The sequence below is a fragment of the Silurus aristotelis genome (genome assembly GCF_946808225.1).
Source record: "Silurus aristotelis genome assembly, chromosome: 11".
Lineage (NCBI taxonomy): Eukaryota > Metazoa > Chordata > Actinopteri > Siluriformes > Siluridae > Silurus > Silurus aristotelis.
Genome location: NC_139584.1, coordinates 19,734,330 through 19,755,368, shown reverse-complemented (window position 1 = coordinate 19,755,368; position 21,039 = coordinate 19,734,330). Strand labels below are relative to the sequence as shown.

At 37.6% G+C, this 21,039-nt stretch overlaps 1 protein-coding gene and 1 long non-coding RNA gene across 10 annotated transcripts in view; one reads left to right on the top strand and one right to left on the bottom strand.

The window, feature by feature from the left end:
- LOC310733416 overlaps positions 1–20,826 on the top strand; it is a 313,803-nt gene extending 292,977 nt beyond the window's left edge. Inside the window, exon 3 of the long non-coding RNA XR_014535728.1 lies at positions 20,728–20,826. This is a non-coding gene — a long non-coding RNA (uncharacterized lncRNA). The remainder of the gene's footprint in view (positions 1–20,727) is intronic.
- pbx3b (pre-B-cell leukemia homeobox 3b) overlaps positions 6,810–21,039 on the bottom strand; it is a 116,395-nt gene continuing 102,165 nt past the window's right edge. For 2 of the 9 annotated variants that reach the window (XR_014535701.1, XR_014535702.1), the window contains 6 exons: positions 15,736–15,901; positions 15,331–15,408; positions 14,792–14,904; positions 13,516–13,605; positions 7,202–8,787; positions 6,810–6,920 (listed from right to left, as the gene is read on the bottom strand). Coding sequence is in view for 4 of the 9 variants with exons in the window: in XM_083554525.1 (XP_083410651.1) it covers positions 8,695–8,787; positions 13,516–13,605; positions 14,792–14,904; positions 15,331–15,408; positions 15,736–15,901 (540 nt within the window). In the remaining 5 variants the exon portion in view is untranslated. Of the gene's footprint in view, positions 8,788–13,515; positions 13,606–14,791; positions 14,905–15,330; positions 15,409–15,735; positions 15,902–21,039 lie in introns of all 9 variants that reach the window. The other 7 variants (XR_014535703.1, XR_014535705.1, XM_083554525.1 and 4 more) reach the window with 5 other exon arrangements.

Sequence of the window (21,039 nt, the reverse complement as noted above, 5' to 3'; positions counted from 1 at the left end):
CGGGAGCAGAGAGTGCGAATAGCCAAACGGTTACAGCATGGACAATCTTCTCTTGAGAGAGCCGATTGAGCATGCTTCACTCCCGAACAAACAAACAACGCACAGCTCATGAGTATCACCTCTCGTAACAGAAGCTAATGCTGCTACCATCGCTCTGCCATTTTGTAGCTTCCTGGTTTGTGCAACGTCACCCGCTGATGACTTTCCAATTGGCCGGATTTTACAAGAATAAGATTGTTTATGTAAGAATAACATTGATATGTTCATGTTTGGATTTCACAGTTATAGAAATATGTCAGATACTTTTACCTATATGCCACATATTTCAATATATTACAAAAATTGCCTTTTTTATATATATGTAAAATATATTTTCCCAAATACACATACGTGTATAGAATAAAAATGTTTATCCTTGTATTTATAATTCACACACACACACACACACACACAAACATTGTGCTTATGTAATACATTATATTTACTTTTTTCCAATAACTTAATAACATTTCCTTATTTTGATTAAATAAATGGTCAAAAAAACCGTTTTATTTCCAACATTTATTGTTGATTTACAAATGTTTTGGGAGCTGAAATAAAAATAAAAAAAAGCAAGCTGAAAAAAAAAGCACTGAAAACATTCTTTGTTAGAATGGTTATGAAGCATGTGTCAAACACAAAGAATTTTACTTAAATAACCTCGGCAGGTGACATTATGTGAATGTGCGCACCTGCAAGACTATAAATAGACGTGACATGGACACACCTTCAGTTTATACCTTTGTCTGAGGACACGCAATGCAGCATTGTTCCTGCTTTTTCAGGGATAAAATAACTTTTTTAACTGTCCTTTTTTGTAAACAAAGCCCAGAGATGCATCTATTTCCTGGTCCATCACTATGCACGTGTGCTGTTTGACCACTAAGAGTTTGTAAAGAGTAATAAAACTAAGACTCACCCACGTGGGAAATAAAATCCTCCCATATACCATTAGAATCTGCACTCATTGGCTACATTTTTCATTAATCTCATCTTGTTTTCATAATGCTACTGGCTGTAAATAAGAGGTTTGAAATGATAGGTGGTAAAAATAAACGTCACCTGGACACCTGCCTATGGATTGTAGACTCAAGCCCGAGATTCCGCCTATTTTACTTCCTATTTTCAGTGGAGCCGTATCTTTTTAAATAAACCAGGATTTGCAGCAGAAGATGAGTTTGTAATTCATTATTACAATAAATGTGTAAGTAGTGCATTTTTTTATGCATGTTGTTTTTGTGTGCTTCTTACACACATTCAGTAAATACATTCGTTACATGGTTTCCATTGAATAACAGTGATCTGAAATCGCTGCTATGGATGAAGTGGAGTAGCTCCAGGGAGCAGAATGTCCAGCATGTATCCAGACCCAGGGGAGCTAAAGAAGTTAGAGAGAAGCACAGGGGGCATTCTGCTGTCTCCTGTGAAAAGTGTATGCGACCTCCTCTGGTCCGCCTCTGCCACATAAGGAGTGCAAGTTTTTTTTTTTTTTGTCACATACATACAGAGTACAACATGCAGTGAATTGCTTTATATGACTGTCCAACATTTAAGCATGAAAACAGGAATTAAATATAAGGTTAAAAAAAATTAAGTAGATAAAAAAGTATAAGGTATAGAAAGTATATGTATATACATGAATTCTAGACAGGGGTGGATGCGTATGGCAGATATTGACAGAGTACAAATTAATAAGATTTAGTATGATTGCAGCCTCGAAGCAAGCATAAAAGATGAGCGTGGAAAATGAGCGTCCTCAATCCCCATTCTGGAAGATGGTGTTTTATAGTCTGTGATGTTACTTAGTCTCTGACACAGGCTCCTAGAGCCACTATGTTGAAACTGTGACTCTAGATTTCTCCCGTAGCATGACTTGGCTTCCTTCACTGCTTTGCACACACTGTAAGACGCAGCCTTGTACTTGCCCATGTCCCCGGTGGCGAGCCCCGTGTTGTAGACAGCGGAGCGGGATCTCAGAGCATCGCGTATAGTTTTATACACCCAAAGCTTCTGGTTGGGAACTGTTCTGGTGGTGGTTTTCTGTACCATATCCTCTGCTAGTTTCCTGATGAATTCCACAACCGCTTCCGTAAACATGTTGATGTCATCAGAGCTGCGCCTGAACATGTCCCAGTCTGCGTCATCTAAAGCGTCCTGTCACCAATTGGTCAGTCCAGGGTGCTACCTCCCTCTGAACTGGAGCTTCCTGTTTCAGCCTATACAGGCATTAGGAAGATGGCGGCGGGGTCTGATTTCCCAAATGGTGGACGTGATTGTGCCTTGTAGCTGTTCTTGAATGGTGTGTAGCAGTGGTAAGCTGGTGGGGCAGGTAATGTGCTGCTGGAAGTTCAGCAGTGCACGCTTGAGTGTGGCTCAAAAAAAGATTTGGTTGAAGTCACGTTCGGGAAAGTTTGGCCCTTGCTGTTCTTAAGTAAATCTTGTTAGGAGTGGTGGGCCGTCAGGGCCAGCAAAGCCTTCTCTGCTGGAAAAAAGAAAACACTACCAGAACCACTGACCTACATTTACAGTCTAAATTATAATATTTGTTCCATAAAAATAAATTTATTTACATTAACATTTGCAGCATTTAGCAGACTCCTTTGTCCAGAGCGACGTAAAAAAGTGCTTTGAGTCCCTAGCAATGAATTCATCTACACTGGTATGCTAGATTCCAAACTTAATATAAATCAGACTATAACTCTTGATTTTTACAAAGCAAATTTGGAAAGTGCTAATTTAAGTTTTTCAGGAAGAGGTAGGTCTTTAACCGTTGCTTAATCTGTTAGCCTTCGGCACAGACTTTAGGTCTCTGAGGTAAGATGGTGCTGGTCCGTTTTTGGCTTTGTAGGCCAAAAACGGAGAGGGAAAACTTGGGGAAATTAACCACAAATCGTGCAGCTGTGTTTTGGATCATTTGCAGTGAACTAATAGTGTCCAGAGGATGACCTGCTTGCAAAGGGATGCAGTAGTCCAGTCTCGAAATGACGCGAGACTGAACAAGCACCTGGGCAGCCTGTGTGGACATAAATGGTCGAATTCTTTGGATTTTTTTGAGAAAAATCGAGGCACATTTGCAAAATGTGAGGAGAAGGACAGTTGATTGTCCATAGTTAACTCAAGGTTGCGAGCAGTGGCTGAAGGGGAGAGCAGAGTCATGAAGAGTTATTATGAAATCTTGACCTGGAGATGAATCACCTGGGATGACCAGCAGTTGTGTTTTGCTGAGGTTGAGTTTTAATTGATGAGCACTTATCCATGAAGATATGTCTGTCAAGCATGCTGAGATCTGAGGGGAAACTGTGGTATCTGAGGGAGGGAAAGAAAAGTTTAGTGTCATTTGCATAGCAGTGGTAAGAAAACCCACGTGAGGATATGACTTCACCAATGGAGTGATAAAAGTGGGCTACATACACAATTTAAATATCTTTAAAAAGAAGACACTTAAAATTTTACTTGCCATTATTCAAAGTCGATATTGATTAAAAAGATTGTAAGTTATAGAAAGTAAAACAATAAAGTACCGTGAAAATAATTTTCCTGAATTAAAATCTTAAAAAATCAGTAAGAAATCAGTAATGTAGCAATCCAGAAAAGTGATGGGTTAAAAGCCATGTCTCATGAGTTTATATTTGAGATTCCTACAAACATTTATTTGAGATAATGTCTGGTTCGCCCCTCCCTGTCCCACCCAGCCCAAATTTTAGGACTTAAAGCTGAAATGCCCTACCTAATTTTAAATGTTAACAATTCCTGACAAAAATGTGCTACATACACTATTTAGATTTCTTTGGAAAAAAGACACTTTGAGCTTTACTGTCAATTAGTTGATATTCCTCGAAAAGATATTTGAGTTTTAGATGATAAAGTGCCATGGATATATATTTCCTGCATTGAACATTATTTTTATTTCATATATAAATACATGAAATTAGTCCTGGAGCAATCAAAGAAATTACTGTGTTAAAAAGCCACGTGTGTCATCAGTTTATATTTAAAATCTTATGAAGGATTCTACCCGCTTTACGGATCCTACCCACGTTATGGATCCTACCCGCTTTATGATTATACCCACATTACGGACTATACCCGCATTACGGTTCGTAACTCTCCCGGACTTATTTCCTGAACATCAATAAAGTCTATGATTGAGTTACTCCCTTTTCCTTCGCATGGTCACTGTCCTGACAAAAGATCCAACCTTAAACGCAAAAGAAAGATTTGCACTACCGCAGTGGATCAGCAGCCTAGTTCCGCTTCAGAGCCCACCCGGAAGCTCACTGCTGATCATCAGGAGTCATGGCGGCGCTACGCACCTCAGAGAGCCCGAAGGCATTCCCAGCTCGCTTCTCCAGCGAAGTGACCGAGTGGAGAGGATTCCTACAACGCGTAAATCGAGACACAGTCATCCCAATTCCCCACTAAACGAGCCAAGATTGCGTTCTGCATTTCTCTCCTGTCTGGGGAGGCTCTTTTATAGGCCAGTAAATTGTGGCGCACGAATGGGGCAATTTTGGCTTGTTTGGCAGTTTCATCAGGCAATTCCCGGGGATGTTCGGGATGATAGCGGCGGACCTTCACTTCAGCCCCCATGTTTCTGGGAAGGCCCCGGGCCGTATGACCGACGGCAGGAGGCGCAAACCCAAGCTCCGGTCTCCAAGCCCCACGGAGTACATTGCTCAGCCTCCAAGTTCCACTGGGGACATCACCCAACCGTCTCTCCTCGCTGGGGGTGTTGCTTCACCGGAGACATTTTCTGGGAGCAACAAAGGCGTCTCACCGCCAACAGGCCGCGAAACGGACGTTGTACTGCTAACTGGCCGTGAAAGGGACGTCTGGTTCCTCTCAAGGTTTCTTCCTCATAACATCTAAGGAAGTTTTTCCTTGCAACAGTCACCATTGGCTTGCTCATCAGGGATAAATACACATCGTTCACATTAACTGTTAAATTCTTTAAAGCTGCTTTGAGACAATGTCTGAAGGACTTGACTTCACTTCACTTCACGGATCGTGCAGATGCACTCACACGTGCCTGCTGCCATTCCTGAGAAAGCTCTGCACTAGTGGTGCTCCGATCCTACAGCTGAATCAACTTTAGGAGATGATCCTGGTACTTTCTAGACTTCTTTTTGGGCACCCTGAAGACTTCTTCACAAAATGAAACCACTCCCCTTGAAGTTCTTGATGATAAATGGTTGATTTAGGAGCAATCTTACTAGCAGCAATATCTTTGCCTGTGAAATCTCTTTTTGTGCAAAGCAATGATGACTGCAAATGTTTCCTTGCAGGCAACCAACGTTAACAGAGGAAGGACAATGATTTTAAAGCTTCTAGTCAGTTATTCTAACTCAACATGACAGAATGATCTCCAGCAATCATCAATTCTATATAACTTCCTTTCAGTGTACTGTTTATTTATGTACATAGTATTCATTTGTCATTATTTTTTTTTATATATATTATATATCAAAGCCGTACCAACCTGTACACATGCAACTATTTTACACTGCTACCAATTCACTTTTGGTTTGATGCCAACTGTATTTCTTTGACTGTAATACGTGCAATGACAATAAAGTTGAATTTAATCTAATTTGATCTAATCTGAAAACATCTAAGTGGTTTATTATTTTTACATTTAGGGTATAAAGCATACAGCCATATTTAGAGCAATTTACAATCTTATTTATACACCTGAGCAGCTGAGGGTTAAAATATTTGGTCAACTTCCCAGTGGTGGCAGCTTGATAGTACTGGCATTTGATTGTTGATAGTACACCCTCTAATCCAATTCCAACGCTTTAACATATTTACTGTTTCATCCCTCAACATAGATTTCTGCAGCTCAATTCTGGGGGTTCTTCCTCTGAAGGACCTTTGACCTCTGCAAGTGGTCCAGAATGCTACAATACCTGTACAATACAATATCATGCCTATAACCTTCTATTTCCCATGTAAACCATTGACCAGCATCCCTTTACCTTTACAGTCAAATGACAACAGAGCATGTTTATTTATTCTCTTAACATACCAAAGCTCCAGCTCGAGGGTAAAAAAAATTTATAAAATGGGAAAATGGGGAAAATGGGAAAACAGACAAGGTTAATCATTTCTGATTCCCCTGTCCACAACCTTTGTGATACAATGCACTTTGTGATACAATGCACTTAGCACTAGAAAGTAGAAGGCTAGATATGGAAACAATTAAAGAAAGCAAAATTACACAGAAAATGTAAGATGGAAAACATGAGCATAGTTAGTAAAAAAAAGTGTGTTAAAATTACTGGTAAAAGGTCATATGTATCTATCATTTGTTGAATGGAATTTACAATTAAGTATTAAGAAGACCCTCATGACCCAATGTTTTTTTATTTCTCTATCTTAAAACCCTATAATAATTCATAATACTTTGACAATTAATTTTTACACAAAATGGAACCACATGAGTGTACTGGAAGAATGTGTAAAGCCTAGTATTATTTTCTTCAAAGGATGAATGCTGGGTTGTTAATTGTGACAAAAAAAATAAAAAAACACTTTGTTACACTACAAACTATCATACAATAACCATTAAAATCATTACCATTCACATTAACATTACCATTAACATTTTGTTTCAATCACAAAATGTTTATAAATATCATTAAATCATTATCATCAAAGCAAAGAAGATTGTAAAAACTAGATGTGAATGAGCTGTGTTAAGAATGCACTTTGTAGTTTGAGTGCTCAACATATGCACACAAGTACAAAGAAAACAAGCATTTCTGAACTTTTTGTAAATTGGGTGGAAATGTTGGTTTATTTGCCTTTTGCAAACAATTACACAAAAATTACTGAAAGATTGATTGAGGCTCCATTTTGCATATCAGAACATATGAGTACTCCTTTGAAACAAAGGATGGAAAAGCATAACAGGTTGTACATGTTAGACCATACCCAATGAAGTAGGGATGTGGTAACCTCATAATATGTGGCTGCTTCTCTGCAAACATTATTAGGCATTACACCTCAATAAAAATAACATGAATGGAATGATGCACCAGAACATATTTAGAGGAAAATTTATTCTTGCCCCTGAAACGGAATCTGAGAAAAATAGTACAATAGCCCAAAAACTAGAGTTAAGTCTATTTTCTACAAAAGACCTCAAATCTGCATTTGCCAAACATTGCTAACAAAAAGTTAACTTTTCGGGGGAGAAGTAAATCAATATACTGAGGACCACTTTAGCACTAATACAGTAAATAAAAACATAGAATTTAAAATGCATATATTTTCTTTTTCCCATGACCATAACTACTGTCAAACAAATGTTCATTTGTGGTCATATTGTTTTTTTACGCTTTTAAAGAAGTTCATTAAATACCAAAATTATCCTAAATCCTGTTTGATTGTTTATTTGAGTGTTTGTTGGATTGCCTCCAAAAAAGTAATCAAAGTGTTCCATTATGAAAGGAGATAATGTTTATTCATGTTTGGAATCACACATTACTACCACAAGGAAGACTGTTCAGTCCAAGCTGTAGTCTGGTTAAAAGGAACACAAAACATCAGTAATACATTATAATCACTGCCACAAATAAATGTTCATGATCTTTTAAATCCATTTCAGAATTCACATACAATACAAAAAAGAAAATGTAAGTCAAAGGGTCCTGTAATACAGGACCTGAATTGTACAGCTTTAACTGGACCATGTATGCATTACATTAATTAATTAATTAATTAATTAGTTTAAAGTAAATTAGTCACTGGATGAGTAACATTCGAAATGGTTTTATAACTTACAGCAGTTCAACTATTGATTTTCATATCCATATTCCTCTACTATACCCTCCCCAAAAATTCTCTCACTCTCTATGGTATTATTTTGTTTTATTGTCTTAATATTTTTTTATGTCGCAAGAAAGCAAAAATGTTTCTTAAAAGATTAAAATGTACATTAAATTACATGAAAGGGGTGAATTAAAAGATGCACCCACATACCATTTATATAAAAATTACAATGGAACAGATCAAATAATGTTGATATTGTTGAGAGGTAGTCAGTGAGAGAACTCTAAGCTAAAGAAATTTAGTAATGTTGGTATTCTGTCAATTCCATCAATATGAGGTAATGAAGCCATGTACTGATTTGTGAAATGTATAAACACTTTTAAGTTATATTATACACAGGAATGTTTTTCATTATGTCTCCAAACAGAGGCATAGCAAAATAGAGTTCTTATACATACTGGCTGAATTGTAAGACTTTATTTTGTGTCATACAAAAATGTATATCCCATAGAATGTGAAACTAATGTAATGAAAAAAAATCTATAACTTGCATTATTTTCTGGATAAATTAATCATCTACTTTACTGGAATTTGTTAGATTAACTGCCTTTATGTTCTAAATGTCTAAACATAAAGGAGAAATGAAGTATATCTACACACATTCACAGAAAATAATAAAAAATATGTTTGTAATAAACAAAACATCTGAGAATGTATTAGCAATTATTAGTAAAATAATTAGTCTGTTGAGACCAGAATATTCAATCCCTAAAAGATGTAAAAGATTTAAAGATTTGTTCTGCTGAATGAATTTGTGAAGATGGTAGTTGTGATGTCTGATGAATTAGTCTCTGATTGGTCAGTATGTCCATGTAGAGATCAGTTCGAGGTATCAGAGTGCACACTACCAGGACCTTCTGTAGGGGAGATCACAGAAGATGGGGTCATAGCATCTTGCCATACCCCATTAGCCTGCAACAGAAAACAAATTAAGAGAATCCATTAGAAATATTAAAAAAATTTGATAACACGAAATTGTAAATATAAGAAGCAAAATATAAGGTAACAAAAATTATTAAAAAAGTGTTTAAAAAATATTTATCCAAACAGTGGCTTGAAGAGTGTATGCTTATGGTGCATATGTTGTATTTTGTGTTGCACCTAATGTTTTCAATTGTAAAAGGTTTAAACTGCAGACAGACTTATTGCCATAAAATGGTACATTTACTCAATCATTGCAGTCTGTTTTTATTTACGTTTTACACAGCTTTCCAACGATTTTGACATTGGGGTTATATGATGTAAATCAAGAAGGTGGAATGATAGGCTAAGTGTAACGTCTAAGGTACAATAAGTCAAATTTATGTTGAAGGTCTTTCCTTCCACCCAGCTTAACTGAATAATTTTGACTGAGGTAAAGGGCTCCCTTAAAAAATTTGGCCTTAGTTGGAGAGTACCTTTTCTTCTCCTTTCCTCTATTATACCTAGTCTCTATGAACAATATAGGAGCATTTAATAAATTCTGTTCAACCCTGTTGAAATGGAGTATTATTTGGAGTATTATATTATTTTACATCTGTCTAGTTAGAGTAGATACATAATTTATACTAAGGAACCTAAGGAAATATAAAATGTAAAGGAAAGAAATAGGGTAAGTTTGAATTTGATGGGTTCAGTTAGTACATGTTCTTAGATGCTATACTGTGGTATAAAGATTGGAACGTGGAGAAATTGAAAAATGTCATGATTTCTGTGTCTGGGCAATAAAATGTAGTCACAATGACTATGTGAATGTTCTGAATGATCAGATTATGCCAGTTTAATCATTAATTAATTTTTCTTTCCTGACAAAGCATGCATATTCATTGCCAAAATTTCAAGAGCATGAATTGTTTACGAGTGTGCTGACATTTGCCATAATGAAAAAAATTAATTTGAAGTAACTGCATTTTACAAAATGAACGAGCTGTGAAGTCTACAGTATGTGACTAAAATCATTGAAAAATGTATATTTCAAATCAAATCAAAATCAAATTTTATTTGTCACATACACATACATACAGGGTAAGACATGCAGTGAAATGCTTTTTACGATGGTCCAGCATGAGGGAATAGAATGGGGAGGGAAAAAAATAAAACAAAGAAAAAGAAGGCAGATAAATAAACTATAAAAACATATAAAGATGTATATATATGAGAGAAAAAGATTTATATACAAAATATGCTTATGGCAGTAAGCAGTAAAAGAGTAAACAACAGTAAACAATAGTAAACAATTTAAGGTGGTTTTTGGATTGTCCATAAAGTGTTCGTGTGCGGTATGGTGTGGTGTAAAGTGTCCATAAAGTGTCTGTGTGTGGAATGGTGTGGTGTAAGTTGTCCGTGTGCGGTATGGTGTGGTATAAAAATATAAAGTGCACTGTGCTGTGCGAGTCCAGAGTTTAAAGTGTCTATTTACATTTATATGTATATGGGAATATAAAGAACATTTTAATAGGAAAAATGTTATTAAAAAAAATAGGTAGACACTACATTTTCACAGAGTTTCATGATTTGATCATGTTTAATTCTTTAGGCATAACAATCAACTAATTGTCTTTATAAATGCTAAACAGTAAAACAAAAATTTTGTCTCTAACTGTCAGACATGGCATTTTCCAAAAAATAAATAAATAAATAAAATGTAAAAATCTTGGTGCAGCATGAATGTACAGTGGGTACGGAAAGTATTCAGACCCCCTTAAATTTTTCACTTTTTGTTATATTGCAGCCATTTGCTAAAATCATTTAAGTTCATTTATTTTCCTCATGAATGTACACATAGCACCCCATACTGACAGAAAAACACAGAATTGTTGACCTTTTTGCAGATTTATTAAAAAAGAAAAACTGAAATATCACATGGTCCTAAGTATTCAGACCCTTTGCTGTGACACTCATATATTTAACTCAGGTGCTCTCCATTTCTTCTGATCATCCTTGAGATGGTTCTACACCTTCATTTGAGTCCAGAAATTTTTGATTATACTGATTGGACTTGATTAGGAAAGCCACACACCTGTTTATATAAGACCTTACAGATCACAATGCATGTCAGAGCAAATGAAAATCATTAAGGTCAAAGGAACTGCCTGAAGAGCTCAGAGACAGAATTGTGGCAAGGCACAGATCTGGCCAAGGTTCCAAAAAAAATTTTGCTGCACTTAAGGTTCCTAAGAGCACAGTGGCCTCCATAATCCTCAAATGGAAGACGTTTGGGACGACCAGAACCATTCCTAGAGCTGGCCGACCGGCCAAACTGAGCTATCGGGGGAGAAGAGCCTTGGTGAGAGAGGTAAAGAAGAACCCAAAGATCACTGTGGCTGAGCTCCAGAGATGCAGTCGGGAGATGGGAGAAAGTTGTAGAAAGTCAACCATCACTGCAGCCCTCCACCAGTCGGGGCTTTATGGCAGAGTGGCCCGACGGAAGCCTCTCCTCAGTGTAAGACACATGAAAGCCCACATGGAGTTCTCCAAGATGGTGAGAAATAAGATTCTCTGGTCTGATGAGACCAAGATAGAACTTTTTGGCCTTAATTCTAAGCGGTATGTGTGGAGAAAACCAGGCACTTCTCATCACCTGTCCAGTACAGTCTCAACAATGAAGCATGGTGGTGGCAGCATCATGCTGTAGGGGTGTTTTTCAGCTGCAGGGACAGGACGACTGGTTGCAATCAAGGGAAAGATGAATGCGGCCAAGCACAGGGATATCCTGGACGAAAACCTTCTCCAGAGTGCTTTGGACCTCAGACTGGGCTGAAGGTTTACCTTCCAACAAGACAATGACCCTAAGCACACAGCTAAAATAACGATGGAGTGGCTTCACAACAACTCTGTGACTGTTCTTGAATGGCCCAGCCAGAGCCCTGACTTAAACCCAATTGAGCATCTCTGGAGAGACCTAAAAATAGCTGTCCACCAACGTTTACCGTCCAACCTGACAGAACTGGAGAGGACCTGCAAGGAGGAATGGCAGAGGATCCCCAAATCCAGGTGTGAAAGACTTGTTGCATCTTTCCCAAAAAGACTCCTGGCTGTATTAGATCAAAAGGGGGCTTCTACTAAATACTGAGCAAAGGGTCTGAATACTTAGGACCATGTGATATTTTAGTTTTTCTTTTTTAATAAATCTGCAACAGTGTCAACAATTCTGTGTTTTTCTGTCAATATAGGGTGCTATGTGTACATTAATGAGGAAAATAAATGAACTTAAATGATTTTAGCAAATGGTTGCAAAATAAAAAAGAGTGAAAAATTTAAGGGGGTCTGAATACTTTCCGTACCCACTGTATAAATTTTTCCATACAATCGCAATTCCATTTTTAGGCTGAGAGAAAATATTTTGCATGTTCAAAATTTATCGATTCGCAATGACACTGACCTGCATTTTATATTTTCATGTAGAAACACCCAGGTTAAATATTTATTTACAGAACAGATAACTTTGCTTATGTAAATCCTTTGTAGATTGTTTTTACACGTGCAAACATTTAGTACATTAGTGTGATAAATGTTTTAAAGTATTTGAGAGATGTCTTTCTACTGAAATTTACACTGACACTTCCTGGTCCATCTGTAAAATTATTTAATTTATAAATAGGATCACATATGCAAAATTACAATTGTTAAACAACAACAAATGCAGTGTCTGTAGGTGAAACCAATGGCTCAAATCAAGAGAGGATATTCAGAGCTAATAATTGTTTAAACCAATCACATAATCACATTGACCCAGTGTTTCTGATTATTTGGAAAATGTGGCCTATCTAGTTGATAACAGATCGAGATTTGAATATCAGAAAATAAAAGCTGACACTGATACAATAGTAATATTTTTGTTCTTAAATACAAATGTTGCAAAGAGATTCCAGTACTTTTGGAAGGGACTGACTATGACTTGTGGGTGAGCTCAATTAAGCATGTGATGTCACTAATATGTACAATAATCACAATATTATAATAAATTATAATCAATAATTACACCAAGCAAAATTCAGCCATAACATTACAATCACTTGCATATTATTGTGTAGGTGCCCCTTCTGCTACTAAAACAGCTCTGACCTAACCTGACATCAACACCACATAATGATATGCTGTGGTTTTAAACGTTAGCAGCATATCTTAAATTGTTTGTCAACAGATGCTTGATTGATTATGGTCTGTGGTATTTGGAGTTAACATCTTTAACTGGCAGGGAACATTATCCTGCTTAAAGAGCCACTACCCTTAGGGAATACTTTTCCAAAAACTAAACTAAAAACTAAAACAAAACTGCGCATCCTAAAATTATGTTAGACAGTATTCAAATTTCCAGAAATCTGTGATGCAGAAGCTCTACTGTGGGATAATTTCCAAAAACTAAACTAAAAACTAAAACAAAACTGCGCATCCTAAAATTATGTTAGACAGTATTCAAATTTCCAGAAATCTGTAATGCAGAAGCTCTACTGTGGGATAATATCAGTTGGGCTAACCTATATTTGAACTGAATATATGAACCGTGTGCATCAACGAGCCACCCTTTTTAGGTTCTAAACACTTCACACCAGGAATACACCTCAAGACCTGTTGTCCTGCCTATATAATTCATTTTATTTATGTTGCCTATCAATGGTTTCAGTGTATTGCTTATTTTGTGATGCGTCAGAATTCACTTACATCCAAGCCACGTGGACTGTACATGGAGTTACCCCCCAGATCATCATTGTATCCTGCTGTCTGACTGATAACATGGCGCAGGGTATCCACCTGCAGAGGACACAACAGGAAGTCAAGCTTATCAAGTTTCTGCATAAGAAAAACATCAGAAAAAAACATTTATGCCTGTGCTAATATATATAAAACACTCAGATCTACACAGTGGAGGAATACATTTATTGTATTAATTGATTTAAAGATAGAAGCAAAGCAAAGAACTAATAAAATACCAAATGTACTTTTCCAATCAATTGGAATGCAGGCAGTTGTTAATCCAGATGCAAGCTTGTCTGGGATTATGTCAAAAATAATTGTACTTGCATAATTGTCTGCCATCTCAATTCTACAAGCAGCTAGGATAACAATAAAAAAATTATGAGGCATAAAAAAAAAAAACTGTTCTAAACCTTATCACTGCTACCACAAAATAAGGTTTGTGTTTTTCTATGGTCTGCCATATTGACATGATATTGATGCTTATCAATTGATGGAGTCATTTAACAAAACTGAGCTGAGCAAACTATGTCTTTGTTTAACATTTACAATAGGCAACTGATCATTTGCATTTTTTTGTCATAATGAAAAGATAGATGTATCTGTGTAATGACATTCATTCATTCATTCATTACATTAATTACACAAATTTGTATTTTGATATTAGTAATAATACATGATGCAGCGTGTTAAAAGAGCAATGATAACATGCAAAAAATAAATTTGATGTTTAGCATTAATCTGTAACCATAGAAAAACTGTGTTTCTTTCCTATCAGGAAATAGTTTTCTGGTGACAGTGAGAGGTATAACAGAGTAAACCAAATATAGACAAGCACAACTAAACAGACACAGAAAAGTAAAGTAACATACACTCAATACCAACCCAAGAGCAAAAGTCAGAGCCAAATGCATTTGCAACATCAACTGTAAAATGGGATGTGTATCACTTTGATGACGATGTGCTTATATTGGCTGCTGAAAGTCAAGATTTATAAAAAATAATGAAAGGGCAATTATGAATTGTTCAAATTGTCTGTCCATGGCCACGTCATGTATCGGTTGTCAACAATTACTAATGTTTTGCTATAAAGGGCCTGGAGATAGAGCATATAATTCATTGAGATACGTGAATGTAATTATCTGTAAATTGGTTCTTGAGGCTGCACTGAGAATGACTAACTAATTAATAGATTTTATTTTTGTTCTGGCATACAGCCCCAGTCCCTGTACGTAGAGCCTACCTGTGACTGCACATTGGCTCCGACTTGTGCCCCTTGGTAAGAATCACCATTCGGATTCTGCATGCTCATGAACATGTTCCCCGAGTTTGGGAGGTTAAAAGAACCTGACGAGCCTAAAAAGGAAAGATGTAAGTGTCTAAATAACTTTTAAAAGTAAAGAAAACAAGGGGACTTGCACACTCACAAACAGTTACATCATATTCATGCCATTTGGCACATACACATACTATAGCTACAACCACAAACAACACAAGAAGCAAAGACATTTAAGCAATTGTGGGGCAAAATTTTTTTTTTATATTTAATTATTTTGACATTGGAAATAAATGGAATTGACCAACAGTATATTTTCAACTTAAAAAATTAACAAAAAAACAAAAACAAATAAAAAACACAAATACATACACAAAGTGTATGTATGAGAATAGCAGCCTGCCATTTGCAGTTTAATAACAACTGCTATTCTAATGGACTATTGAGTAAGGGATCCTCTACTATTGAAAATAAAAACAGATAGAAACTAAAGAAAAGTTCAGTACCAGTAAACATGCTGGTTAAAAGAGTGTTTTTGTTGTCTGCAGAATCCAGGTTAAATTCTTCATCTTTCATCTGGAATCCTGGATGCAAGAAAAAGGGGATCCCTTTAAATCGCTTTCTACTAGTCAATGCTGGCCATATTCTAGAGGTAACAACAACAGGAGTATAGTAAGAGAGGATAGTGTGATTAGCATAGAACTTTTTTTTTTTTTTTTTTCTTTTTTTTCACCAGTCTCCTTAACTGTACTTGATTTGTGAGGCAAGCATGTTGTAGAAGGCACTACAGTGAAGTATAATTCTAATGTGATATGACAATCCTCTAATTTAGGAGAACTTGAGGTCACATCATTAAGATAATAAGAAGATGGAGAATTTGGGGGTGATGGTCCAGATTTGGTGATGCTTACCAGAATTGGGTGTCGTGGGGGAGTTTGTCTGACTGTTCTGCACAGCAGCAGCCACAGCATGTGCTGCGTTCACAGCAGTCTTGGCAGCATACAGATTGGCCTCCTCCTGGAACTTGCCAATGTTCTTCTTGTAACGAATCCTCTTGTTACCAAACCAGTTAGATACCTGGGGAGAAAAAAATAAAAAAAGAGGGTTGGGAAAGGAGAGGGAAGGGTGTCAAGGTGTCAAGGTGGTCGAGGCACTGTACACTACACAGTGTGATCGCTTCAAGCTGTTTCGTTCGGGTCCATCAAGTTGATGGTCCCAAGACTCCTGCTGTAATTTCCGTTTGGCTCGCAGACTAATTAAGCGATTATCAGACAGAGCTTGTGCACTATTATGCATGAGAGCATGACATGGTCTCTGTTTGTCTCTAGACAAAACCAACACACCAGAGACTGCTTGTCTTTTGATGATGCTGAGCCCAGTGTTGCTCTGTACCTGAAGTTGGCACAGTTGTTTTAAAGATCAGTAGAATGGTTGGTAAGCAATAGGACAAAGCTTTTACTTGTTATGGATTTAATGAAGAACTACTTTATCATCTAGAAACTGGCAGGTTTATAATTGAAATGTAATCCAGTAGTATAATAAAACAATTTTAATTACATTTGATCAGTTTTAATCATGCAATTTTTTTATTAAAATAATATACATTTTAGATTTATAGTACACGTTGCAATTTTGTATAGAAAATATTAGTATCCTCCTACAACAAAAATGGAGCACACTGAAAACAATAGGATCTAGGTCACATAGGAACCAGAAGTGTCAGTGCTTACACTGCAATAACTGTGGAATGATAAACATATTATGGGTTGTTTCTTAATAGCCCTATACATTATCGAGGTTTGGCACAGTGGCTATTATTCCTGTTATTCTGCTGCACTGACTGGGACAGGCCAAAGGCATAAGCCCCTTTAATGAATCTTTATTTAATTTCATCCTCTGAATTTCATGTTTAATATTTAAGAGCTGTAGCCATGCTATGCCAAAGCTAGTGAAGTTGCAATGGCAATCCTACCTCAGAATGTCACTGCAATTCAAAATCTTTAATATCTAGGCAATTAAAATTAACAACCAGCCGGCCAAAAAAAAAAAACACCAGCAATGGTAGGCATTTTCTTTGACATAAATTATTTAATGGGTTTACCTAGAGCTTAAGCTAACAAGCAAGGTTTAATCAGATATAATGACTGCAAAAGCCATCATCCTTTTTTATTAATCTGCTTAGAGCTTCTAAGGGCCAGGGTAAAATTTACATTTATGCATTAAACCATAGACAAGGCTTCTCTAATTTTTCAATAAAGAAAGAAATATCTGAGAGTAAGTAAAAATACTTGAATTGTCTTAATTGTGTAAATGATCAGAATATAAGACATAAAAATCCTACCGATTTCTGGAGCTAATCTTGGTCAGTTTGGCTGTGTTATTTTTTTGTTTTTGTTGTTTTTTGTAAAGGTATTTTGCATCTGCCAGAGCGGCACTGAACGTGTAGAGTTATTGTATGCATTCAATACAAAAACATGGTATAAAAATAGCTAAAAAAAAAAAGTGTATGTGTGTGAGAGAGAGAGAGAGAGAGAGAGAGAGAGAGAGAGAGAGAGAGAGAGAGAGAGAGAGAGAGAGAGAGAGAGAGAGAGAGAAAGACTTTCAATCAACTGATCAGCAGGGCATTCAACTCTGCCCGCTAGGCTAAATGACCTCTGCTTTACACCTTACTGGCATTAAAAGTATGTATAGCTGATGTATTTGCTGTATGTAACAGAAATCTAGTTTGGGTTCCTATTGGAGAAGGGAGCCATTAATTAAGCTCACCATTCTTAAGCTTAGTTCCATAGAATAATAGAATTACTACAAGGGAACAGGATCGCTTTATATACATGCAGTTTTTCATATAGAACATATTAGAACAGAACCCACATAAAAGGAAAATAAAACTGTAATAGGTGGTCTCAGTAACTGTTAAATAATCAATAATGAATATACAAAAGGAATAATAAATGCAAAAAAGCTTCAATATTGATAAGCATCATTTGTATTAATCTCAGTAGTTTCATATTTAAAGAAACTGATTTAATTAGCTGCTGCCAAGATTTTTCACATCGATTCCTGCTCACTCAGTCCGCAAATGACATTTCATATGGCCCATTTGTATGGTTGTGTATGTGTGACTGATAAAATTTGATTTTGAATTTGGAAAAGCCATTAAGGTGCTTGTTTGAAAGCATATACACAGTTCTTATATATACACACACCAGAGGTGGCAAAAGTATGCATATCTTTAATTTAAGTGGTAATACTCATGTTTTAAAACACTCGTATACTGACTATACTTTTTTACTCAAGTTAAAGTAAAGAAGTTTGGGCTCTGACATGTACTTAAGTAAAAAGTAGCCATTACTTCACCTGTTTTAGTGTCATGCTGGTAGCTGGACATTACGTCATAATAATATTAGGGCTGTCAAGTGATTAAAATATTGAATCGCAATTATTTACATGATTGTCATGCGCTGACTCATGATTAATTACAACTTAATCGCACATTTTTATCTGTTCTAAATGTATCTATGATTCCACACGGATGGTTAATGTGGTAATTCCGGACAAAATGCCACAAAACATTCCAGTAAATTAGTCAAACTCAAAGAATAAATTGTGGAATGTGTGCATCATGGCGGATTTTGGTGCTAATTTGAGACTTGGCGCATCAGTAAAACAAATGTTTCTGTGTTTATTTACAATTTTTTTTTATATCTGAGTAAAGAGAGGACATTGTGAATAAATGTGTTGCAATGAAGGTTTTAATTTTGCCTCTTTTATATTTATTTATTTATATATATTTTTATTTTAACCCAGCCATTAGGGGGGCACAAGCCAGTGTACTCTTAGTGCCGGTCCCAAGCCCAGGTAAATGGGGAGGGTTGCGTTAGGAAGGGCATCCAGCGTAAAACATGTGCCAAATCAAATATGCGGATCACAAATGAGAATTTCATACCGGATCGGTCGAGGCCCGGGTTAACAACGACCGCCACAGGTATCGTTAGCCGACAGGGTACCGGTGGAAATTGGGCTACTGTTGGCCGAAGGAGGAGAAGGAGAGGAGGAAGGCGTCTACAGAGACGGCAGGAAAAGGAGCAGTGTAGGAGAGTAGAGGTTCGGTTGGTACTTTAAATGTTGGTACTATGACGGGTAAAGGGAGAGAGATAGCTGATATGATGGAGAGGAGAAAGGTAGATGTGTTGTGTGTTCAGGAGACCAAGTGGAAAGGGAGTAAGGCCAGGAACATTGGAGGTGGGTTTAAACTGTTTTATCATGGTGTGGATGGGAAGAGAAATGGTGTAGGGGTGATTCTGAAGGAAGCGTACAGTAAGAGTGTAGTGGAGGTGAAGAGAGTTTCTGATAGGGTGATGATCGTGAAGGTGGAAGTTGAAGGGATGATGATAAATGTCATCAGTGCCTATGCTCCACAAGTTGGCTGTAAGATGGAGGAGAAAGAAAGATTCTGGAGTGAATTAGATGAAGTGGTAGATGGTGTACCTAGGAAAGAACGATTGGTGATTGGGGCAGACTTTAATGGGCATGTAGGTGAAGGGAACAGAGGTGATGAGGAGGTGATGGGTAGGTATGGTTTTAAGGAGAGGAATGTGGAAGGGCAGATGGTGGTAGATTTTGCTAAAAGGATGGAAATGGCAGTGGTGAACACGTATTTTAAGAAGAAGGAGGATCATAGGGTGACGTATAAGAGTGGAGGAAGGTGCACACAGGTGGATTATCTTCTGTGTAGGAGATGCAACCTGAAGGAGATTGGAGACTGTAAGGTGTTGGGGGGGGACAGTGTAGCTAAACAGCATCGGATGGTGGTCTGTAGGATGGTTTTGGAGGCGAAGAAGAAGAGGAGGAAAGTAAGGTTTGAAAGAAGAATAAGATGGTGGAAACTGAAGGAGGAAGAGTGTAGTGTGAGGTTCAGGGAAGAGGTCAGACAGGGGCTTGGTGGTGGTGAAGAGGTGCCGGATGATTGGGCAACTACTGCAGGAGTGATGAGGGAGGCAGCTAGAAAAGTACTTGGTGTGACATCTGGAAATAGAAAGCAAGACAAGGAGACGTGGTGGTGGAATGAGGAAGTGCAGGAGAGCATTAGGGGAAAGAGGTTGGCAAAACAGAAGTGGGATCGACAGAGTGATGAGAAAAGTAGGCAGGAGTACAAGGAGATGCGGCAGCAGGTTAAAAGGGATGTGGCGAAAGCCAAGGAAAAGGCATATGAGGAACTGTATAAGAGGTTGGACACTAAGGAAGGAGAAAAGGATTTATACCGATTGGCCAAGCAGAGGGACCGAGCTGGGAAGGATGTACTGCAAGTTAGAGCAATAAAGGATGGAGAGGGAAATGTGTTGACTAGTGAGGAGAGTGTGTTGAGAAGATGGAGGGAGTATTTTGAGCAGCTGATGAATGAGGAAAATCAGAGAGAGAGAAGGTTGGAGGATGTGGAGTTGGTGAAGCAGGATGTAGATAGGATTAGTAAGGAGGAAGTGAGAGCAGCGATTAAGAGGATGAAGAATGGAAAGTCGGTTGGACCAGATGACATACCGGTAGAAGCGTGGAGATGTTTAGGAGAGATGGCAGTGGAGTTTTTAACCAGATTGTTTAACAGGATTCTGGAAGGGGAGAGGATGCCTGAGGAATGGAGAAGGAGTGTGCTGGTACCGATCTTTAAGCATAAGGGAGATGTGCAGACCTGCAGTAACTACAGGGGAATTAAGTTGATCAGTCACACCATGAAGTTATGGGAAAGAGTAGTGGAAGCCAGGCTGAGAGAAGAGGTGACCATCTGTGAGCAACAGTATGGTTTCATGCCGAGGAAGAGCACCACAGATGCCTTATTTGCTTTGAGGATGTTGATGGAGAAGTATAGAGAAGGACAGAAGGAGCTGCATTGTGTATTTGTGGATTTAGAGAAAGCGTACGACAGGGTGCCGAGAGAGGAGTTGTGGTATTGTATGAGGAAGTCAGGTGTGTCAGAGAAGTATGTGAGGGTGGTGCAGGACATGTATGAGGACAGTGTGACGGCAGTAAAGTGTGCAGTAGGTACGACAGACTGGTTCAGGGTGAAGGTTGGACTGCATCAAGGATCGGCCCTGAGCCCTTTCCTGTTTGCAGTGGTGATGGACAGGTTGACGGACGAGGTCAGACAGGAGTCTCCCTGGACTATGATGTTTGCAGATGATATTGTGATTTGTGGTGAGAGTAGAGAGCAGGTTGAGAAGAGC